Source organism: Lagopus leucura, unplaced genomic scaffold, assembly GCF_019238085.1.
Source record: "Lagopus leucura isolate 7727_CA_CO unplaced genomic scaffold, USGS_WTPT01 Super-Scaffold_100047, whole genome shotgun sequence".
Lineage (NCBI taxonomy): Eukaryota > Metazoa > Chordata > Aves > Galliformes > Phasianidae > Lagopus > Lagopus leucura.
The window spans coordinates 1,060,455-1,085,288 of NW_024962293.1; the positions used below are offsets into that span (position 1 = coordinate 1,060,455).

Below are 24,834 nucleotides of genomic sequence, written 5' to 3' on the forward strand. Positions count from 1 at the left end.
ACATCCTATGGCCTTTTCATGAGCTGCGTGTGACACCACAGAGCAAACAGGGCAGGAACCACCCACCCACTCCAACCCCAGAGTGGTCAGGGTGAAGTAAAACATTCAGCGAGGTGTCTCACCTCCCAGACTGACAGCAGGCTGGTACATGCAGAATGGGCATCCTTAACAGCTGCCAGACTGCAGAGCTGAGCATGTCAACAGCACTGGGGTGGAGCTGAGGTGGGCTCTTCCGTCCTGCTTCACACAGATGAACCTGATGGCTCTCAGCCATCTGCACTGCCTCCTTTAGACCTTCATAATATCGACTTCTGCCTCGCCACATCTAATGAGATGAACAATCCACCTACCCTGATATCCCTCTTCCAAACAATCTCTGATACTTTTGGAGGATATTTAATGCCTGCAGTGAACCTGCCAAGTGCAGAATACTGTACACCAAAAAACCAGATGATCAGCACGAGGTCTAATTAACCTTCTTTAGAGACGGTTAGAAACTCTCAAAGCCTTCTAGTTGCCATGTCTACTCTGTTCAAACACCAGGCAGCAAAGATTCGTTGCGGAGCAGTGGCTCTGCCCAGGATATGAACACAATTGAACTGTCTAGACATCAAAACAACATATCGATATCGGATACAAAAACCGTATCCGTGGAGTCCAGAAAGGTATTCAAAGAAAACCAATGCAGTTACCTGGACTGAACTTCAGGCAGAACGATTCCAGTTTCTACACGGCCTTGTAAGGCCTGCAGCACGCCTTGTGCTAAAGAACAAAACCTCAGCCACCACGTTGCCACAGGAGAGCAGCAGGGTCACAGGAGGTCGCAGCTCCCTGGGCTGTGGCACCCAGCTCTCACAGCACTGCTGCAGCCAGCGGCCGGCACGTTGCCATCACTGCGGAGGTTGAAACATCATCAGTACCTGAACAGGCAAATCCCAGCAACACAGAGACAAGGAGGGTATACAGCACATGCACACGTTCTCAGAGAGAAGTAGGTTGATGGATTAGTTTCTATTCGAAATAAATTCAAGGTTGTGAATGGAACGTAAGAATTGGTGCTGTATCAGGAAATAATTCTTCTGGAATAATACACCAGGACTGGCCTTGGACTCCAGGCCCACAGAATGGAATCACCACAAAGTACGTTTTCATCAGTCTACAAGAATAAAAAACAACAGTGCTCTTTCCTTACCAGGATTAACAGCACAGCCCATGAAGAGAAGGCCTTGTAAGAGCAAGGGAGCAGCAGGTGCAGTCTCAGATGTCTCCATGATAGGAAAGTGACTAGTGGAGAACTTGCCACGTTCACCATAGTTTGGAGAGCTCAATCTTCTTTCAGTTCTCCACTGCTGCTGGCAAGACCACCAAAGGAAGGTGTTCAGCTGGTGATCAGGATGACCGAAGACATTGTGAAAGACATAGGTCAGCATCAGAGAACTAACTGCATCACACAGCCTGTGTTTGAACAGTAGCTCAAAAAAGAAAAGGTTCAGTGGAAACGTTTATACTAAGCTGTACTCTTAACAGATGCTTCCCACCTTTTTGTGCTATTGCGGAAAGACATTTCCACCCAGCCAGTGTGTTGCTACACACGGTTTGAAATCATCTGAAAACTCTCAGCAAATGTAAAGTTGTTCTTCACATATAGAAACTGGTCCATAAATTAAACATCAAAGCATAAGCAACTAATTACTGCCTGCAGCCCTGCTGATTCAGACCATGAATTAACATTAGGTAGAAAAAGGAGATCTCAAAGGAAAAGAGTGGGAAAGCAACTACCTGTCAGTAAGTGGTATTGATCCTTTTGAGTCCACATAAATCCCACTCTGTTACAGCAGGAGCGTGGCAGACAGCTGTCCTTACCAAAGAAAGTTAAAAAAAAGATTGTATTTTAATTCCAGTTTTAGTCAATTGAGAATAAACAGCCTTTCTATACAAGGTAGACATCTTAGCTAGATTCCAGTTTAAGGTACTGCATTATTTCTGCACCTTGCTGAGTGCAATAGTCATGCCCATCCCAAACAAAACGTATCTCCCTTTCTTGTAGGTTAGTTGTGATATTGTAGGCTGGTAGGGAAAGATCACTGAAACTTTTGACTCAGAAGAGGACATTTGAACTTAAACTTCTCTGGCAGAAGGCACAAATGTGAATAAATTCCTTAGAAGAGGCTGAAGAAAGTCTGTGATTTGGGTTTTGCTTACGTGGTATTCCTAGGAACTGAACATCATCATTCTCCTCACCTGGTCCAGCAAACCAAGGAATGCAGCACAAGTGGTGGTCTGCATTAAAGAAATGTTAATGACAGGAAGCATCCTGCATCAGACTGAAAAATATTTGGTGATACGCCATAAATTGAGACAAAGACCTGTTTAGAAAGCAGTTTTCAGCTTTTTTCTGTTATTTCAACAGGCTCATTATTGGACCTTAGCATAGGTGTATTTCACATTTATAAAGCAGTTCTTGCCTGCAAAAGATACGCTGGACAGTAAAGGGTAGACTTTCCTGTTTCAGAGCAAAGAGCATTACCTTAATCTTTTATCTGGGCCTGCTTTTCAGTGGCACTTGATACAGGAGCTACACCAAACACTTCCTTGAATACATAAAGCCAGAGATTGAGTTACACATGATCTGTGCCGCTGGGAAGACAAAAGCTCCTATATTACCTGGCACTTGCCTGCTAAATTATTGAAGTGACTCTTCAAACTGAATGTATTCACTGGATAATTAGTCAACAGAAGAAAACGGTCTCTCTTTACAAAGCTAACGCTGGCAGGTATTGTATCTTTTATGTACTGTAACAGAAAGCATTTGCAGAACTGCTGCAACACAAACATTTGGAATTGCTCTACCAATGTGAAACTGCTCCAGAGGCACACAGCCCTCCCTATGGTAATGCCTCCACCTCCTGCTGCCTTATGAAAGTCTTGAATTTCTTTTACCTAAAGGAGCACTATCCCAATTTCAGGAGCAGGGAAATGGCACAAATAACCAAAGGTTTGCTTTCTGTTAACGAACCCTCTGATGGAACTGAAACAGATACCTGTGAGCCTGAGTCCAGCCCAGCATCAGGTGGCACCCACAGATCGCTGCCATCCCTTCGCTAAGGCTGCAGCTGCAATGTCAGCTCCTCATCAGCTCCTTTCCTGCTGCAGGTTGGGGAGGCAGGCGATGACATTCTGCCAATGCAGACCTCATGGCTCTTTGTTTCAGACGATGCCCAGGGATAAGATAGTTACGTGAGGCAGCAATCTTAAATCGTACACAGACATTGTAATTCACACTGTTTCTCCCTTTTGTTGTCTTGCACACTTGTTAGCTTTGAAAATGAAAATCCAAAGGCTTTCAAATTTTTGCCAAAAAGTGCACCTGTTCTTAGGTAACAGCTCTGAGCTTACCTGCTTGCTTTTACTGAAGTACACAGATTGGCTTCTTTCTTGGTCTTGGTTTACCTTTACAGATAGATACACTCCTCTAAAACTCGAATTAAAAGGAAAGCATTGCAACCTTACGTATGCCCTTGCATTCTGTCAGTGTTTTGGGGGGATAGCTTGATATTAGAAATACGTTTTAAGTTTTTGTGCTTTTTTTCCTTTAAAGCATCAATGAATTCAAAGCTGTATAAGCCAATACAAAGACAAGAAGCAATGAAGGCACCTGTAAGAAGGCACCTGTATTCCAGCACAACTGCGGCTGAGTTGCACTGCAAAGCATCTGCGCACAGCACGCACCATCCTGCCAACGCTGCCACCTCCTGGCTTAAAGGGAGATGCACAGCAACAGGTTGAGTTCACTTCATGCCTTTTATGCGTTACTGCATCTGTCAGTGCAGAAAATTCGACGAGGGACTTGTTTTCTGAATTTATTCCATCCACTGTGTTCTGCTGCAGCACTGCTGAGAGGCGACAGACCTCAGCCGGCTGTAAGCACAGAAAGCAGGGCAATGTTCCATGGTGAAGCTCCAAAAACTTCCTTCCTTCTGGGCAAACCACCACAGCGGCTGTGAAACACCTTCCCCAGGAATCTTACTTTCTGCTTCAGGTATTTGTGGATAACTGCCACACAAGTAACACCGAGATGTGGGTAAGGAAAGTAAGCTCTTAAGGCTTGAATGGATACAGCTGTGTTCACTTCACAAAAGAATCCACAATAATTATGAGGAGGAGTAAATTGCCAATGCATTCTTTTGGGTAATGGAGAGCAAATCAGTTCAAAGTTTGACTCTGTCATCTCAGCTGAATGTATCTAACACACATAGCAATGTAATGGAAAATATGCCCTTCTAAAATTAGTCTGAACAATTAACACAATGACTAAATAATTCTGAAGCCTCACTGAGATAAAGAAAGATTCCAACACGAGAATAAGTACTCAACTTAGTAATACAAAATGAAAACGTTCTGGGCAAGCTCAGTATCCTCTCAAGCAGGTGCAGCTCCATTGGAACCCGTAGAAATGCACATGCCAACCTGGGATGAATCCATTTTCTCTCAACCTCATTCACACAGTTGTGTATTTAAACAAAGAATCAGAATCTTTAAACAAGAGGTGATACATCCCATTCTTCCCTATTTACACCAGTGGGAGGTTCTGCTCACGGGATTTTAAGTTTTCTGGCCATCAGCAATCACACAACCTTGAGTCTACTGCCTGCTGGCATCCAGCTGATTGGGAAGACTGGAAAAGCGTGGGAACAGCAGAAGATTACGGCACAAGCAACAACTGCAAAGCAAGCAACAATAAAACATACACACACAGATCTATTTAAGCAAGCAAGCAGCTACTGCTGAACTGTTGGGAATTTTTTTCCTATGTTAAAGAAAACTAATGGTCCATGAATGTGAAAACCAAAATCATATCAACACAGGAGTAGCAGGAAAAAACTTAGCTTGAGAAACAAGGCCCAGAACAGACAACAGCAGCATGGACCTTCCTCAAAGATGCACCAAGTAGGAAATACACACCAAGAAAGCAAGCAAGGACTGATGAACACAGCAGGGTCTGAAGTCAGAGTGCCGGTGAGCTGGAGATTGTGAAGACAGTGTGACTCAGTTATACTGGAGTCCAATTGTCAGGTGTCTGGCTGTTGCAATAGCAAGCAACTTCATTCCCCCATAAGACAAAAGGCCTTTAATGCTTCTCCTCTTAATTCTTTGAGGCCAAACCACAGGTATGATTCATAATAAAACAGCAGCTGCGAAATGCATTCCATTTGCAGAGAAGGCAGCTGGGCAAGAAGTATTTTACTTTTAAAGAATGTATGAACTGCAGTGAAAGGACACAAAGCTGCTCACAGGAGCAAGCACAGCAATGTGGCCACGTGATTGTATCACAACTGCAAAATATAAAAAAGCATTTCGTAAAAATTTTATTTGAAACATCGGATGAATCCATAACCATAACTGTCACAACATACAGTTATACAGGGTTTGTACAATATGACAAGTATTTTTATACATGCATCCCCTCACCATTGTTATCAAACAAGAGTTGAACAGGAACAGTAAGCATTCACTTCTAGAAAGAAACTTTGGCATGTGTACAAGTGGATAGTCAGAAGTAAACAGTGGTAGATTCAGATCAGAGGGACACACATTGCTTTGACTTTGCTTCACAGCGTTTTTCATCAGGATGAAACTCACCAGCACTATTCTCTAGTCAATAGAAAAATGAGCTTTTTCAGTCCAGAAACCCCTGTTAAGGGATGAGAAGTGTTAACAGAGATGCAGAAACTAACTCTGAACTCAAAAAACGTCAGCTTTAAAGCAGTGTAGGCCACTGGTATTTTGCACTCATTGGTTCGGTCACGAACAGAACAGAACTTCTAATGGCTGCTGACATCACTCTGTACCACTTGGCACAGCTGGCAGTTTCTCCTTTGGACTAACAGGAGAATCATTGGCTCAAAAGTCTTGTGCATTGCTGGAGTGTGAAAGTAAAGGAAAACAGAACTTGCACTTGTGTCCATCCATCTTCTGTCTTGAATTTGTCAATGCTATACATACCTACCAAAGTCATTAAAAAAATGGAAAACAATTTGCAAGGCATTTCCTCCCAGCATACAGCAGGCAGCACTTCCATTTAAAATCATTAAAAAAATATATCAGCCAATGAAAGAATCCCTAGATCATAAGTAAAAACAAGCCTCCTTTGAGAAGAACTACATGAAGAATTGCAAGTGCTTACAAAAAAATACAGTATGCATACAACTCCTCCAGAACTATTACAATTAATACATTTTAGTTAGTACCAATTTAAAAAAAAAAATAAAAATAAAAGAAACAAATACCTAAGCTTCTAAGCAGGAATAACTAATGAAGATTTACATTTTGCTGCAATTCCATTATTGCTTTGGACCAGACAGTGCTTGAGTCACATGAACAACAGCCTCTCCTCCAATACATACAGACACATCATAATAACTAGCTTGAAAAACATCCTCCAGCAATTCACAACACCAATCATTCTTACAATTCCCATTAAAAACAATCCAGATGTGACAGAACTGTGGTGCAGTAGGGCACAAGTGGCAGAGTATAGGCATGAATGGCAGAAACACGGGAGAGTAACACAACTCAGACTCATACTCACTACTTCTTATTCCGAGGCTTTAACTCTTCTGCTGCATTCCGCAGAAAAATGTAGTTTTTCTTTTGTGGATTGTAAAATTCATGACCCTAAAAAAGAAACATCAGCTCTATTTACTCTCTTCAATAGAGACAATATCAACATTATCTTGAAGTACAAAAATATGAATATCCCATTAGTTTTGTCTATTACGATTCACTCGAGGTCTTCCAGGTCAGATATCAGACATTACTGAGTTATAACACTTAGTTATAGTAATATATTGCTCAGTTTACCAGCTAAGTAATCACAAGAATTGTGTAGAACTACTGAGGTCCAATGCACAACTTGAAGCTTTTCAAATCTGCTACGTAGGAATAGTTGCAGAAAACAAACTTAGTACCTACTGGTGAACAGATCTGAAAGACACTTTGATGCACACATACCACTGCAGTCTACCTGAGTATTTAGAACAGAAGAATTCATCTGTCCCTGTCTAACAAAGTCATTTTACTTTGGCCAGCATTCCTAAGACTAGATACAACACAGGAAATCACAGCCTTACTTCATGGCATGTGATAGAATTCATTTGTGTTACTTCTGCATTCATTAAGTTGAAAATACAATGAATGTCATCTTCAAATTTAAGAGTGTGAGTTATAACAGGCAATGAACACTTTCCCACTGTAATTCCATTAAAATTCAGTCGTATTTCAACTGTGCCTTTCATAAACTATAAAGGAGAACTGATCCTGCACCTCAATGCTTTTTGATTCTCTTGCACCTAGATAAGGTCTTGTTGAGTCAAATCTGGAAGGTACATGGATAAGTGAGTGCCACCAGCAAGCTGCACTTGGTTCTGGAAATACACTACATACCATTGAAACACTGTTAGAAGTGTCTATAAACACAGTGACAGCTTACTAGAAAGAAAAAACAACCATCTGAATGAGAAGCAGATTTCAAAGATTAGTGAGAACTTCTGAGTGTGCAGTGTGCACCACAGCCGTTTCCACAGCAGAACACAAGAGCAACCAGCACGACTCCTGAGCCACACTGCTTATGTGCTGCTCATCACATTTGCAAAACAGCACTGCTCCCAATCTTAGCAACTGAAGCTAAGAGCCATCCTGAACATCACACTGCTCCAGTGTTAGAATTCATCATTTTTCTGCCTACTATGACCACTGTAAATTTCCTTGTGTGCCTATGCAGCTAGAAAGTCTCTATCACCAGCGACAGAGATCAGTAAAGCTTTGTGCGACAGGATAATTGCCCTAGTCATTAAGTACAAGAGTGAACACGGGTTGAAACCTTTCTTACCTTTGACCAATCATAACTGGAAGCATATGCAAATATATTCCCATTATGGTTGAAACAACAAGCAGATATTGGCTGGTCAAGTTGTTCTGATGTTTTTAGTTTTGTTCGTGCATCTTTATCCCAAAAGCTGAATCTACCATCAGATCCCACTGTTGCAAGAGTGCCATGGACAGGATGGAATGCTATTCCATTTACCTGCAGAATCACAGAAAATACTATGGAAGACAGCACAGTCACCCACAGACGAATGGTACAAAACACATGCTGAATCCCAAGAGTAAATACACGACAAAAGGGTTTCTGCAACTATAGATACATCTTATTTTTGAAGTGTTTTACCAGATCCATTTTTGAAACTAGGCACTGGAGCAACAAGGAAAGCATCTTTATTGTAGCAGCTAAATATTAAATGTGTAATGCTTAGTATATTGTGTAATGGCACTGGCTCAAAATCAGCAATAACAGCAAGATCAACAAGTTTTATCTCCACCAGAAGGATGAAATGAATAATTAATCTGACTTCAGTTTTAAAGAAAGTGCAAAAACTTGCTTTTCCTCAGTGCACGCCAACGACTGCACCTAAAGCACAGAGTCTAACACAACTTTCACCTGAAGCTGAAAAAGAATTAACAGTTCATAGCAGGTTTTACATTCAGAACTCACGCTGTTTTCCCACACAAACGACCTCGTGATATAAGCTCAGTACTTACAGCATAGATATCCTGAGGTGCTGATGTGTTTGTTCCATTGGAGCGATGACATTTGAAAGTGAAATTATCTTTTGCACTGGGGAAAAAACCAACAAACATCTCTTTTGTTCTTCGTTGTAAACTGAGAAATAAATTGAGAATGATTTAACAAGAATACTCACGGATTTGGAGGGTTGATATAATGAATAGCTACTCTTCCTTCAATACTTCCAAGGGCAAATCCAGTAGGCTTGTTCACTTTGTCTTTGAAAATAGCAACGCAGCGATGCTAGATTTGAGGAAGAGAGCATTTTAGAAATTAAGGAGGTGGCAATTTATTTTAATATACCACCATAATAAACATCAAAGTAGGACATGTGCCACACCGAAGGAAAGTACTCCACCTTTGACATAATTTGTTGCTTTTTTTTTTAAAGAACAGCAAGTACATCATTTCAACAATCTGTACAAATGCACTTGTATCGAATGTAACTCTTTACCTGGTGTTTAAGAGGTGATTCTATTCTTCTAAATTCAGATGGCTGGTTCTCTAACTGATAAACTATCAAACCCCTTTCTGCGGTGGCCACAGCAGCCATAGGATGAACCTAGATGAGTTATAAAACAGGTTGGAAGAGAGGCAGTGGTGTTCTTAGCATGACAGAGAACTCAACTTATTATTTCACAGAAATCCTGAAGAATTTTACAGCACCAGACTTCTTTTTGGGGAGGTAGGAAGAAAAGAGTTCACCTGCAGGCGGATCTTCCAACAAGTCAGCTCTCCACTGCCACTGAGAGCCTTACCAAAACCCCCTCATCATTGGATGACCCTTCCAATGTGAATTCCAACAGTGGTATACAACCTAATCTGCAAATAAAGCAAGGCCAGTCCTACTGCTGGTTTGCCTTTGGAATGTTACAAGCACACCAAGCCTTTGTCTCTTCACTTTGTATGCTGCAAATATCTGTTTTCTGGAGGTTGGATCAAGAACATCAACATTAGTGTTGTCACTAAGATCAGAGGTCAAATACTAACAGCCAGCACTCAGTGTGAACCAACAAAAGCCCCACACAGCCACTTCACTCCTCCCCGCAGCCATCCAGCTGACTCTCAGTTTACTACACATCACAGCTCACCACATCTGCACAGTAACATCTTTCAGGGAGCTGCAGAGTCATCATAGGCGTTGGTGAACGGGTATCCCAGAACTGATGGAAAGAAAGCAAAACAAACAGAGCTCAGAGTTGAGCAAATAGTACCAAGCTGATTCATTCTTGTCAGACACTACAACTCTCTATGAAGTGAAGTCACTGCACTGATCTGTTCTTGAATCGCGTGTTTAAGAAAATATTTTCCCTCTGATAAATGCTGCCATAAACAGATTGTCAGCACACTCTGCACCTTGTTTGGGTAAAAGTTGTACCTTCAAAGTTTTATCCCAGCTTCCTGTCATCACACAGCTGTAATTTGGTGCTTTAATCCAGTGGATGGTCTTCACAGGAGCTTCGTGCTGAAGAAGAAAAAGCACACACTAGGGCAACGACCCACGTTTCTTATTTATGCTCCTCATATTTTTGTATTTACACTTTTTAAACCATTCAAGAAAATCTCTCTCATATTAGTATCTACTTTAGAGACACTAAGCATTAGCACACTCAGCTAACAAGGGTAGCTTTTAATGAAGGAAAAGAAAAAACTACACAATAGCATGGGACTTACTTGTGCAATCTGAATAGCCTGATTACTGTTGAGATCCCACATTTTGGCTGTTTTATCACAGGAAGCAGTAAATACTTTACTTCCATCCTGAAAAACAAGAGAAAGCACAAGAGAAAAAATATCTGCATCAGAAAACTGTCATGTCTTACTCTGTTCCAGAATATAACAGTAATGTAACACATAAAGGCACTGCAAGACAAACAGAAGAAACAAAAACAGAAAAGAAGAAACAAAATAGAAATTTCTTTATGAGTCTGTGTAACAGTGGCACACTCAGCAATGCCACCTTCAACTTGGAAACAGGCATTCCTCCGTGCCTGCCCACTACTGTTTCTTCACACCTGTATGTTAGTAACAAAGATAAGGCCCCAACAAACAGTGATTATTTGCTCCAATATACAGAAAAAAGTATTCAGTATCTAGCTAAAAGCTTTTCAAAGGAAGGGGGAAGGGTAGTTGATTTTGGCACATTCTTTTCTGTTGTACTCTGGGCCATTACTCCAACAATACCCATAACAGCCTTTAAACATTCTGCTGGTCAAATCATCACTAGCCCATCTGTGTCCCTTTGCTGTAAATAGCAGAAGGCTGTGAGGTTGGTAAAATCTTCACAAAAACACTGTATTTCTGTATTGTGAAATATAAACAACACACAATGGAAACTCAGCTTAAAATACAGCAGCTTAGATTTAAGGTTCTCCATTCAAGGCTTTTTCCCAATTTTCTTTTAAGCCCAAAGAGAAAGCTGTGCTATTACCTAGCTTTAAATACACTTTCACTTTTAAATACACTTTTACCTCCTATCTGCCCATCTCAGCCTCTTCTGTTAGAGCATGCTCAGCACACAATCACAGTAACAGAAACGTATACAATGATCATGGGATGCATCTACATCTATACTTATGTTTCCAGAAAATACGTGCCCATTTATTTAGGCTTACAATTAAATGCCACTGTTTATTTTTAAACTGAAACATACATCACTCCAGCAGCCATCCAGTACAGGCCCTGTGTGCATCTGCTGAGCCTTCGGAATCGTCTGCCCGTTATCCTGAACTTCCCAGCAGCGAACCTGGAACAGGAGACACAAATACAGGTGTAACATAGAGATGTAAGACTACAAAGTTAAAAGAATTCTCACCCTGAAGATTTCTCATCTTGAAGATGCTTAGCTGTCAGCTAGGAGCAAGCTGTTGCAGGCCACCAGCCACCAAACCAAGCAGAACAGTTAAAACCTCCACTCGCATTTCAGTCCTACTCTCTCTTTGTGTTGGTTGGGAACACACACTCCAAATCCCAACAGAAATTTCAGTAAGACTGTAAGAGCCTCTTCTCTTTGACACAAACCTGTCAAACCAGCTAAGATTTATCCGCATTCACAGCTCTTCCACTGGGCAAAGTATGATAGTCTAATTGCACAAGAAAATGAATCTTCAAAAGTCAAAATAACAAAAACCCAACAGAAGAAATACTGATTACGTGTTCTGAGCTGAAACTTAAAAGCCATAGGGAGAGGAATGACTAACATGAGCTCACAACTCCATCTCCCAGCTGAAGCTGCCATATCAAAGTACGTGGTGCCAAGGTGTTAAGACACATTTTGCAATGGAAGAGGAAGACTTCCAGCTCCACGGCATAAGCTCTAAGGACCACATTTTGCACTGTAGGCCCCGATGCTTTTACTTTATTCATCTGTAGGCCTGACTGTGGGTACTCACATCATTTGCCCACGATCCTGCAATAAGGAAATTGCCCGGCAGTGTTGGTGGACTGAACGCTAAACAAGATATGCTGTCATCGGGCGGAGATGTGACCTCAATATCCTATAAGAAAACAAAAGACATAAGATTAGCCACATTTGAGAACCGTGACACGGAAACCTTTACCTCTGTGGGGTTGGCGGGGGTGCAGCACTGCGAGCACACAGGGCATGGCTTCCAGGGGCTCACATACGCGCCTTCATCGGGTTGTGGTTATCTGCAGTCGTGCTGCCGAACATGCTGGTACCGCCGGTACCGAACCCGGACGTGGAGCCGAACAGACTCATCCTCGTTCTGCAAACGAGAAAGCGGCCCGGTGAGAAGCGGAGGGGACACCAGCGGGACAACGAAGTACCGCATCCCGAGAGACCCCGCCCCGCGGTGCTATGGGAAGCCCGCTATTTCCTCTCAGAGCCCCGAGCCGACGGCAGCCCGCTCCCGGCTCCCGGCCCCAGCCGCGCTGTGCCTACGGGCCGGCCGACGCCGAGGCCAGCACTGCGGGCCAGGCGGGGCAGCGCCATGCCAAGGGATCCGCCGCGCCGCCGGCAGCGCGGAGGACTGGCCGGCGACGGGACGCGACCGTTTGGGAGCCCAACGGAACCGACCGCGGACGGTGCGACGCGAGGCCGCTTGAAGGCTCCGGGTACCGAGCGCCCGGCCCTCGCTCACCACACGGCTCAACGCGCCTCCCGCAGCACGGCCCGGCGGAGCGCTGCGCACGGGGCAGGCCGCGCCTCACTGCGCAGGCGCCGCTCGCCGCGGGGCGGGAATAGCGCATGCGCAGGGGCGGGGCGGGCGCTCCTTCGGCTTCGCTGCGCGGAGCGGGGCAGCAAAAGCGGTTCCGCTTCCTTTTTAATTTGGTGCAGCGGTAGGAAAAAAGTCTGCCGAAAATACGTGCAACGGTTTTGGCTGCGGATCGATTTTGGAAACTTTTCCCATGCAGTCAATTCCTTTTCTTTACAGAAGGTTTATTATACGCTTTAATCACTGCCTTTTCCGGCTCCTTTTCACCGTTTCGGAGCCAACTAAAAAAAATGAACGAGGGATTTTGTTGTGATGTGCACCATTAACAAGATTGCTTATACTCTTAATGAACAACATCTGCGTGCTTGCTCACTCCAAACAAATAGCAGTTGGGTCGCTGGAACGTTTACAGCGGTTTGGGATGTGCGGGAGTGAAGCTCTGACTGCGCGCTGCCAGCCCGAGCGCACAGAGCGCAGAGCAGCGCAGCGCTGGGCTGCCGTCGTTTCCACAAGGAGGTGCTTACAACAAGTTGCCAACAAAGTCCTTTACTTTGCAGAAATTGCAAGGTGTGCACAGCATCGTTGTCTGCTTTGAGACAGAAGACAAAACAGTTCCTCGATCCGATCCTAGCTCCTATCTCTAACAGCGTTCCCTGGGCGGAAGGAACAGTGCAGTGCTGAAGGCAGAGTGGAACAAACTGTACTCTGTAAGAGTTGTGATCCCTTTTACAGCTTGAAATAGAAAGAAGAGACAATCCTAATCTAGTTACAGTAAGCTGAGCAAGATGCTGATACACACTCCTTCGCTTCTCTGTTTTTCTCTTAATCAAGAAAACAAATCAATAGGAAGAAAAACAGCCCATATGCAAATAGGCATTCATATCCATCCACTAAATTGCAATTTGTTTGGTAAATACACTCTGGAAAGATAATCTGATGAAAGAGAAGTTAGAACTTGGATTTCAGCCTTCATTTTAGATGCTGCCATAATTTCCAGCTAAAAGAAATAAAAAAGGAACTAATTAATTTGTGATGCTGTAACCGCCAGACCCAAACCCAGGGGTAGACATGGACTTTCTCAATCGTGCCCTTTTTTTTTTTTTTTTACAGTTGCAAAAGCTTTCTGCTATACTGAGAGTTTATAAGAATAAGAAGGAACAGGACTGCAGGTGGCAGGATTTGCCCTGTGGAAGTAAGAAATAGGAGATAGGTTTGTACAGACCTCTTTTTTCCACGCTGGCTGACAAGCAATGTAAGGCCTCTTTTGTAGACTTGTTAACTTGTTTTGATCTTGCTTCGTAAATGGAATCAGGACATCTGCCCGTATGTTTAATCTGAAAAGTAAATAAAGTTATTACATTTTCTCATGTATTTCAGAAACACTGATTTCCAGTTACTTCTTTACAAGCCAGAATAATGGATGAAAACAGCAAACGATATTGGATTCAAGTGTTGCATGTTGGTTTTGTTACTGTGGCTTTGTTCGTTTGATGGATTTAGTCACATTTTATTTACTGTCTATGAAAGTTTCATTCCTTCTGGGAAATAACTAACCTCTTGAGATCAGACGGAAGGAGACCAAGCCACTTTATGCATGGAACGGTGAGCTGGTGGGCCTCAAAAGACATTGACTGGAATAAGAAAAGCCAGCTGTAACATTCAGAGACTTTTAGTTAAATCCTTTGAGATAGAAGCATTTCTTGGCTACAGTCAGGTTGCATAACAGGGTTGGTTGGCTCTTCTCTCTATCAGAACTTTAGAGGAGGAAACTGGAACTTACCACACCCCATTGCTGAGAACAGTTTCTCTTTTATGGCTTGCCACCTTCAGCCATGAAAGATTCTAGATTGGTGCATTCTGTTCTTTTTATCTTGTGGTTTTTGTTTGTTTGTTTGCAGTCAGCCTGAGTTTGATTGCCAAACAAAACTGAAGCCAGAAGAAGCAGTGACAACTACGACTGGAAATTCCTGATATTCCCTGCTACAAGCACCACATTATATATAATCAGTGAATTTCGCTGTGTAAGATTATCAGAAACCCAATAATCTATTTTCATCCTGGAAAATGCTGTTCTCTCAGTTTACACACATTGCTGGCAGAGCTAAAATCCTGGCAGATCACCTGAAAACATGAGTTCTGTCTCCACTGGGGTCCCTGAGGCATGTGTTATAACATATTCTTGAGCCTGGACAACAGCCATGACTGTTTCCAGAAGGTGGGGTTTGTTTCTTTGTTCGTTTTCTTTAGATGTTCTTCCTCCATCTCCCTCTTTCTCTCTGCTACCTGCCTGCCTTCCATATTGTCTTTCCGGACCCATTCTTTTAGTGATGTAATGCAGTGCCTCTACTTGTTACCCTTGCCTTTTCATCCATAATATTCCACACTAAAATATGTATCCAAACACAAATTCTCACCCCAAACCAAAACCTTCACCAACACAACACGATTCCTTGGAGGACCGTGCTGTTCACCTATCTCACAAGTTATGTCCTTTTCCTCCCCAGCTTCTTCCAGCCATCATTTGTCTTCCATGGCAGAAACAAAGCAAACTGGAAAATGCTTTTCCATTTGGATTTCCTGAGAACTGCCTGCGTAGCAGGAAGAAACTGAGATACAGTTAAACGAAACACCTGACATTGTTATCCAATTTCTGTTTGTTACAGGAAGAAGCTCTTCTTGCAGATACAAAGGCCTAAAAATGGTGCCTGTGTTTAAAGAAAATAAGGAGAGGTAGTAACCATTCTAACTCATCGTGCATCCAAACTTCAAGGCTGAATTCAGATCAATATATTTAAGTGGGAACTGATACTCACCACAGATCCATATTTGTAGATACACATTATTTCCACACCTGGGTTCAAGAACACCAATTGTCAGGTATCTGTTATCTTCACACTGGGAATGCTTATGAAGACTGCTTTAACAATTCACTTTTATGGCATAACAGTGCAAAATGAGAATCAAGGTAAATCTTGCTTTCTTCTTCTATTAGAGAGCTACAGACCTACCATGTGGATCTGCATCCACAAGGGTGAAAATAGGAATTTGAAATGTATCCCAGAGCTTTCTGACCAGAAGTCGTGTGTTAAGATCTGGTATGCCTCTTCCCTAAGGAAACAAAATAAAGCAGACAGATTTAAATTAATTAAAACAACATCTGGCTACATACATGCTTACATTTGCCAATTAAAACGTGCAAACAAAACGCCTGCAGGAAAATTTCTCCAATAGGCCATAAGCATTAAGAGAAAAAGGCTGCTTTTTTTCCTTCTCAAAAGCATTTGTAGCACTAAGGAAACAATGTAAAACAAGGTGCATACGGTGTGCTACAGAGTGTAAGTGCTTCTCCATCTTAGACAGGGGCCCAAGCCTCTTCCTCACTGCTGGTCCCAGAGCACGTAGGTGTGGATATTTACACATCCCTCCTGTTCTTAATCAACTAATGAATTAATTACTTGTGCAAGCTGCGTAAATCTTTCAATGAGATCCAAAAATCAAACAGTTTGATTTCACTTGGGCTTGCAAAGTTTAGGAGCATGGAGAACAACAGCGGGGCCTTGTGTGACTTTGCAGCACCCGGATGAGTTTGATCAGCTTGCAGGCTCTGAGAGGATGGCTGGAGCAAATAAATCTTCATAATGTTCATTTTGTGTTTTCATTACCACTCTAATAAAATGGTACCAAGATGCTAAGGCACACTGTCTTATTACTGCCTTTTGGCCAAGTTTGAGCAGCATTATGAGGCTGAGGTACCTTGTAAATTCTGATGTCTAACAGCAATACGAAATGTAAACTCGTACCGTAATCATTATACATGGGGCCAATTTAATGCAGAACTCATCATCCAGGAGTCTCTGGAAGGTTGCATCTTTTTCTACAATTAATATGAATTTGGCACGTGAATATAGATCTTTTATGTTAAGGCTACCTGCATGTAAGACAATCCGTCACAGCAACCCATTCAATCTGAATGTTCTAAAATACTTATTCTGGAGCCAAAAGCAGCTCTTGACTCAATTCTGGAGCCAACAGGCAGGGAAAAAATTACCAGAACATTGTTTAACTTGGAATATTCTTTGTTTTTACTTTATTTTTTCAGTCCACACTGAGAGTTTCTGCTCAAAGGATACTTTTAATTCCTTGAACGTTAGATGGCACGGTAACTGCCTAAAACAATAAAAACCAAACCAATAATTTATGATAGAGAAAAGGATATGTTTTAAAATAACAACATTAGGTAATGAAGGACACCATTACATCCTAAAACAACCATTCATCTCCTAATATGCAAGATCAGCCTTGACACTTTCCCTGCTTTGTAGGTACATTCAACCTTTGTATCCTGCTCTACTGCACACTTTTCTGAAGTGCATCTGTGCTACTGCTGCAGCTCAGCTCTTTGCATGGGCTGTACAGAGAAAACAATGTCCTGATTCATTTCACATCTCTTTTAGCCAGAAGAAAGGTCAGCTCAGTGCCAATTTAAGATTGCAAATTTAATCCAGGTTTAAAGCGTTTGGGCTTTCTCTTTGGAAGACCATTTAATCCTTTCTTTTATTAACCTGTAACCTGCTTTTATAACTATATTGCTGCAACAGTTTAAGGCACAGCAATGTTTACATCTCGTATTAGGATTGGGTCAATCTGGCAAGCATATGGATAACAGAGCAGGGACTGGAGGAAGAACTTGGCAAAAGAACGTGTCTATATTGAAGTGTGTGGTCTGTTTTTATTTCTGACTGCTAAATCACCTCTGGTGCCAACAAATAAAACTATGAAGAGCTGTAGAAGAGTATTAACAACGGGGGCCTTTACACTTTGCTTAAAAACAAAGCATGATGGGCAGCTGAAGCAATCTTTCCATTTGGGAGTGACCAGATTAAGCTTACAACGAGCACATCTGTCAGGAAATCGTGACAGCAGTCAGCAGCCACAGTTCTGCTTCCACTTTCATAACCTGAACAGTGACAGCAATCAGCAATTCCTGGCTGCTTATACAGCTGTGGTTATAGACTTCTCTGTAGCTCAGTGTCACCTCTGATAACATCAGTTGATAATACAAGCCCTTCTAATGCTTGCAAGTCCTGTATTAGTGATATTCTGAGACTAAATATCCTGATGTTACATTCACAGATCTTTGCTTGTACATCATTGGGCACATGATGAGAATATTACCTCTTATGCTAATAGGGCATTACTATCAAACTTGTGTAAATGGGAACATAGTTTGGGTCCAGAAGATAATTACTCCTCTTACTGTGATGGCTCAGTTTATTCTTTTTTCTGTTTTGTTGCCACTAAAGAAGTTAGAGAGGGTGAGTGTCAGTTTAATAAATGGAGCAACCTGAGCTACATGAAGTGCAGGGTATCACACGGAGGTAGTTGATCTATGTGGGTTCCTTCCAAATGCAACTGTTCTATGTATTCTAATTACTGTTAGTTATTTAATACATACTGTTGCACCACTGGTACAATTCACTTTTGTACCATCTTCCTCAGTGTAACTTAAATTACCAGCAACAAAACCTTTACTCGTAGACAGCTGAAAAAAAATAAAAAGTTGCATAGAGTAAATTGGAAATAACGTGCTTTTATGTTACTGTTACTGAATGGGCAAACCAAGAAACCTCTGGAAAACATTCCAACTGGTAACAAGCTGCTATCGGCGGCCATCGACCTCTTAAAACACACAGCAACGTTGTTGACATCATGGATATAAAGGTGGATTTGCAATAAAGTACAGAAACAACTGCATTTGTGTATACAAAATAATTCTTGTAAAGCATGAGATGCAGGAAATTCAGATGGCTGTATGTCTGACTCACTCGAAACTTCCACTTAAACCCCACGCTAGGAAGTCATCTCAGTATAAACTGCAAAGCAGATGCCTTGCACTCTGCACTGCCTTCCCAGGTAATACAAAAGGCCTTGTGATCTTGGCTAGCACTTTGTGCCACTCTTGGAAGCAAGCAAACTGTATGAATTTTCTCTGAAAACAGGAAACCTTTCAAATGTTACGGTAGAACTTAATCAGGTGTTGTTGATATTTCAGCTTCACACACTGCCCATATGATTTGGAAATGATTACAGAATAAAAGCAGTAATCATAAGCCACTTACAATGTGCAGACTTCTTCGAGGTATCTGAAGCATGCAAGAGATTTCATTGATTAAATCGTCCACAACTCTCTGGCTACCAAACAGGAGTGTATCTGAGTAGTATATATCTCTGTCAAGACCAAAACATGTAATTACAATATGAATTACAGTACTGAAAAAGCTAACAGGCTGTCAGAATACAGAGTAACACTCAGCTGAAGGCATGGGTAATCAAACCACTGGAAAGATTTCCCACAGAGAAATCTGTTATCTGAAAGATTTGCACCCCACTCTGCTTCCCCAGCAGCGCTCCTAAAATACAACTGCATCTGAAGCCACAGAAATGTCACATTACCTTTTAGTTGCATACGAATTGCTCTGCACCATCTTATAGATCATCGATAATATTTTGAGCATCATAGCTGAAAAAACGCATTACAAATTCATTGTTGTCAGTGCTCAGAAATGCACATGCAATCATTTGTATTTATGTTGACTGATATTTGTGTCTCATACAATAAAGCAGTGAAGCATGAACACAACCTGTGCACGTATTTTAACACGGTGTGAAATACTGAGAGATGGCACCAATCAGTGGACCCAGTAATTTCTAGCAGCTAGAGAAAAGTGCATATGAAGGAGCTGAGTGAGGGAACACGTGTCCTGCTGTCCAGACGAAGAAATTCATTGCCTGCTCTGGAAAAGTAAAGTGGCTTATTGTCTGTACTCCAAGATTCCTTTCCCAGCTGGCTTTTTGGAGGAGGGGGATGTTTTTACTTGTAGACTTTGCGAATATGCTTCAATCTGACATTCAGTCAGGCACCATAGAAACTGTAACAACACTATAACGCAACAGAGAAAAGCTGAAGGGCTTCTTATTAGTATCAGTTTTGTTAGTCTTGTAGCACACAGGGCATAATTTATGTCTTTTACAAGGTTTCAAACTAAAATACAACAAAAAAAATTAAGAATTCAACTTTGGAACTTACCAAACTTGGGTGCTGTTGCAGGGCAGTCGCTTCTGATTTGTTTTGTAGTGGAACGAGGAATCATTTGTAGACCTACAGAATCTTTAAATCTGACACATGGCAAACAAATGCAATAGAACTGTCAGCTTACAAGTGAGGATATGTAAACGATTTTATCCCAGATTGCTCAGACTGAGAGCCCTCTCCTAAAGTCAAAGATGCTTGTTCTATTTTCAGACATGGTAGACTAGCAGCAAACAAATAAATAAAGGAAAAAAAATGTCATTCATTATTAGTATTCACTTCAAGTCTAACATGCAGTAATTTTCTGATGTACAACATACAAGAAAGTGCAATTATTTGATTTTACAATTGTATGATCTAATTTGCACCCTCAAATTATTATCAGAATAACTCAACTCGATTTCATTGTTGGAACTTTTGGAAAGAAAAATGTGGGGCACCCTAATCTCTGAACAGCTGTCCCACCTAAATGATCTGCACCATTTCATTTGTATCTGAAGGATCTCTTCAGAAGAGACAGTGTTTCCTTTGCACGTTTTGCTGTAGTGCCCTCAGGTACGACAGCCTGCCTACACAGCACTCACTTCTGCTTTAGAACTCCACAGGTGCTTTTAAAAGCACTGACGGCGAGGTGACCATCATTTGATACAAAACCACATCAAGTTTCTCGAAGCCTTCCTTTGCTCCTCACAGCCTTTGGGTGGCAGAGCACAACCAGTGCAGCAGCAGCTCCCTGTGCTCGGCACTCACTGCAGTGCATTGCAGCACTGAGGCTGCGCGCTTTTCGCTGCCTGCTGCCTGCATCAGATCTGCACGGAGCAGCAGTCACCTCTGTGCTCCATTAAGGTCACTAGGAACACTTCTTCTAGAGAACACCCTGCCTAAGAACCAACCCCACAGCCCTCACACATGGCTCACAAGGAAGGCTCAGCCCAGCTTGACAGCCTGCACCCAGCTGTCCTTCCTGGCCTTGCAGAGTTCCCTGCAGAGTAGCTTTCTGTAAAGCACACATCCTGCTTTAGGCCTGGCATTCTCATAGGTTGACCTCATTCCCAGGTAAATCTCTCTCTGGGTATCTACAAATGTTTTCACTCAATGGAATGCCTATGCAAGTTTCCATTTCTCCACCATAAGTAATGGTTCAGCTTTTTGAATTTGATTGATGTGCCTTATTTTTAACAAACTGTGATGCTCTTTTCATTTGAACGTTTTCCCTCTGTGTGTTCTGATGGCAAATTACACCCCACGTCTGTTTTCCCAGCCCAGAATGGCCGTTCCCCTGAGACTGCCAAAGATGGCAAAGCTTTGTTATAATATTTTCATTTTACAGCCATTGAAGTAAAACATTTGTTGTCAAGCCATCAGGACACCAAACACTGCATTCACTGGGGCATGCAAGTGTTTCAGTTAGCTAATTGCCTTTGGGACCTTCACTTCTTTGATGGACAGAAATTTATTGTTCTCATTGAGTATTCCACTGAGGTGTAATGCATGGAAGGTCTGCTATGCTTTCACAACCTCCAGTGTTTGTAACATGTCCACATACAAGGACCTCTGCAGTCAGATTGATCTAAATATCCTTCAGCTCATGGGTGCCCAAAGCTATTATGAGATAAGGGACAGATCCATGCCTTCCTTTATCCTTTTGCTTTCATGCTATAAAAAGTAATGGATTTCTCATTCTCAGTTGAATTTCATGCCTTGGAAAAGTACTGCTGCATGGACTTCTACAAAGCTGTGATATAAAGGACGGGTTGTTCTTTCTCTGCTCCTGCCTAGGTAAGCTGGCATGAGATCTGAATTTTAGATAACATTGCAGAATCTGGTTTTACTTTATTTGGCAAATAATGGACTGAAGATAGTGCATGGACACAGCATGGGAGTAAGAGAACGGTAGGAGCTGGCAACCACCTTCTTTGAAGGATAAAAGGAGGACAAACATTGCTACCATTTGAAGAAATAAGGTACCATGAAGACAAGCAGAGGAAAAAAAAAAAAAAAAAAAAGAGAGAGAGAGAAAGCACTGCAAATGGATTGGTAAATAAAATTGTGAGTGAGAGTTTCCAGCCTAAAACAGTTTTCCTTTTTGTTTAATCAAACACAACGCACTATTTCTGTTTTCTACTGCATCTAGAACGTATCTGGCTATAGGACCTCTTTTCTTTCTCATTCTTTCTACAGAATTTTACATTCTCCTTTATGCTATGGCCTGCTCTTCAGTTAGTGCACGATGTCTGCTCATGCGTCACTTTGCCTTTGTACAGCAGTTTTTCAAGAAGCTGAATTCTGATTCTGATAGAACAACGTCAGTTCAACTTTTGTGGAAGTTATAAAAGCATTACATTTGTGCCATATATATTCATGTCAGGCAAGACTTCAAAACACACGGTACTTACTCTACGTTCCTCCAATCTGATCTATTAGCCAGCGTGAGAACAGGTGCTTGTTTTTTGGCCAAAGTTTTAAGCACATCTAGAATAACATTTTCTATTGCTTCAAGAACTTCAGAACTGAAAGAAAGAAAACAATTAAGCAGTTCATATAATTTAACACAGTTCTACTTTGCGTTTCGATAATCTATCCTCATCCTTCCAGAAATCACTTAATTCAAAACTTCTTCAGGCATGTACACACGCACACATATTTGTATACATACACATTTCAAAGCCTTCTTTGTTTTTGCATGTCCTTCTCCTTAGTTTCCACATAAGATTTGACTTTCCATTCCAGATTCATGACTGAGAGCACAATTAAAAGTACATTTCTATTCAACCCTAAAACCAGTGGATTTTTCACCAGCTGAGCTTTCAGAGCAGCTGGCTGGTTTCTGATTCATGATTAATGCTTTACTTCAAATGATGTAATATTGGCCTTGGCCGTGATTTGTGCTAAGTTGTTTTTAAATGCTGTGAATTCAGAAAAAAAGTTCAACAGAACAAATCCTTCCTGTTGTAGCCCTGCACATTAACCTTCTGATCTGTTGCCCTAAACAAACTGTTAAGGGTTTTAATTATACAAGGGCTTGGTCTCAGCAGATGCAAAGAACAGAACCTGCATCTTTCACCTAAAAAGACCAAGTAACCTCGCAAGCAGATGCATTATATCCAAACTTTAGGCTGCTCTGAGTGTTATGACAGATGCTCTTTATTTTCATAAGCAATCTGACACCAACATTTCAGCTGTCCTTACCATTACAACTCTGTTAAATGCCATCATAAGCGTAGGTGGGATTGAAGAGTAGAAAACCAAAAACAACAAGCAAACAAAAACTTACATTAGCACCAGTATCAGCAAAGACCTATTTTGTCAGTAAGTAACACACAAAGACAAGTAGTGTAGACCACACTAATTATCCTACCGTTACAAAACCAGTAAGAATAATGTTTTAAACCTTGCTATGAGTGTCCCTAAACAACAACGGGGTGTCATTAAAGTTCTCTTCTGTCATCTAAATACATGTCTTCCACTTTGTGACTCAACTTGCACTTCCCCATTGTTTTGCTAAGTCAAGATTCTCATTCTTTGGGAACGATTTCTGGGAAGTATTAATCTTTTCTTTTAAATTATCATCATAGTATCTGTATATAACACAAACCTACTAGTAGTGCTGATTTTTTGTCCATTAAGATTAAATCTGATCACAGAGAGACAAGATTTCCTGACTTCCAGACTCACGGTCTGTTCCTTCAACACAAGGTCCTACCTATTGCACATTATCCAAAATAGCAGTTCTATAAAGCAGAGGGAATGGTCAGCTGGTAAGCTAAACTATGTAACGCAGTGAAGGGTGACAGCAGAATAGAAAGGCTAAGGTGAAGAGCAAGTTAGCAAAAACTAGAGTTGAAGATAACAACAATATGTATAAGCAGATGGATGAATGAATGGTTGGGTTGGTGGTAAATCTGAGCCACGTCATTGCTCTGATTCTTGTAAGTATTTTACATATTCACGTGGTTCTGTTCACTGTCACTGGCCGAATATTCCATTTGCACTTCATGAACATGAAAGCCCAGGCTGCTGTTCCCACCCGTTTCTCAGTGTTTGGCCAACGCAAGCTGTAATTGCAACAAAATATAAAGAAGAGGACAGCAATTCTATTTGTACCCCTTGCTGATATTCCCCCTCCCTTCGCAGAGATAAACCGAGTTTTCATAAGCAAACATGCAGCACTGGCCAAGTGTGCCTGCATGACGTTCCCCATGGTTTAGCTAACACTGCGACGGGGCTGAGGGCAGCACTGTGCCACACAGCATTTCTAACTGTGAACAGACACAGCTTCTGTACAGCACAGGCAGTGATCTTGAACATTAGGAGCATGTAAGACTCATTTCATAGCACAGCATGCAAGTGTAACATGACTATACAGAAACAGTTACCAGTAAGTATCTGCTCTGTGGTAAAGCAATGCGCTCCAAGCCCTGGAGCTGCAAACTGAATGCTAGAAGCACGCATTCCCCATGCCCTGCCACAGAGACCGAGAGCTCTCCGCTATTATGATTATTATCCTTTTCCTCTTAAGATAGCCCTGCGATGCTCCCTGTCTGTCATATCATGATGACACTCGATGTGTTTGTTGTCACTGTTTGCTGCACTGCTGTCTGTACAAATTTGCTGGGAAGTCTGAGGAAACCCAGCTGCGCTGGGACAGTGTGAGAGCCGCTCTTTCCCGTGTCACAGCAGCACAGTGTTTCTCACTTTTGCACAAGCGCTGCCAATTTCACTCCTACCACGGAAGGAGCACAAGTGCAGCATTTCCCAGCTGTTACCTAGGGATGTCGCTGCCGTGAGCCGACGCTCTGGTTTCCTCACAGCCATCCTTGTGCCCAGGCAGCGCCTCAGCACCGCGCTCCTCCATGGCGGGCACTGCACACCCAAACTCCCTGGAAGGGTTGGAGCTGTTTTAAAGAGACTGCCAGGTTAGGAAAGGCTACTTTGGGGCGTAA

General features: G+C 42.0%; 2 protein-coding genes across 4 annotated transcripts; both read right to left on the reverse strand.

The window, feature by feature from the left end:
- Positions 1-5,351: 5,351 nt before the first annotated feature.
- RAE1 (ribonucleic acid export 1) lies at positions 5,352-12,791 on the reverse strand. Of its 3 annotated transcripts, none has more exons than XM_042884901.1 (13): positions 12,727-12,791; positions 12,255-12,351; positions 12,016-12,120; positions 11,277-11,369; positions 10,298-10,384; positions 10,002-10,088; positions 9,715-9,786; positions 9,078-9,185; positions 8,760-8,866; positions 8,599-8,674; positions 7,889-8,083; positions 6,590-6,675; positions 5,352-5,692 (listed from the first exon to the last, which is right to left on the reverse strand). In XM_042884901.1, coding segments are annotated over exons 2-13 (1,107 nt in total). In that variant the 5' UTR covers positions 12,345-12,351; positions 12,727-12,791; the 3' UTR covers positions 5,352-5,691. The 3 variants fall into 3 exon arrangements, with proteins under 3 accessions (XP_042740835.1, XP_042740834.1, XP_042740833.1); XM_042884900.1 differs by having other exon boundaries at positions 5,352-6,003; XM_042884899.1 differs by having other exon boundaries at positions 5,352-6,675.
- An 887-nt stretch (positions 12,792-13,678) lies between these two features.
- SPO11 (SPO11 initiator of meiotic double stranded breaks) lies at positions 13,679-24,746 on the reverse strand. Its single transcript, XM_042884954.1, has 13 exons — positions 24,658-24,746; positions 22,288-22,401; positions 19,889-19,977; positions 19,255-19,321; positions 18,921-19,029; positions 18,257-18,343; positions 16,932-16,968; positions 16,602-16,711; positions 15,810-15,909; positions 15,615-15,652; positions 14,356-14,432; positions 14,024-14,135; positions 13,679-13,798 (listed from the first exon to the last, which is right to left on the reverse strand). Exons 1-13 carry the CDS (start codon positions 24,744-24,746, stop codon positions 13,679-13,681), a joined length of 1,149 nt encoding a protein of 382 aa, XP_042740888.1.
- Positions 24,747-24,834: the final 88 nt, after the last annotated feature.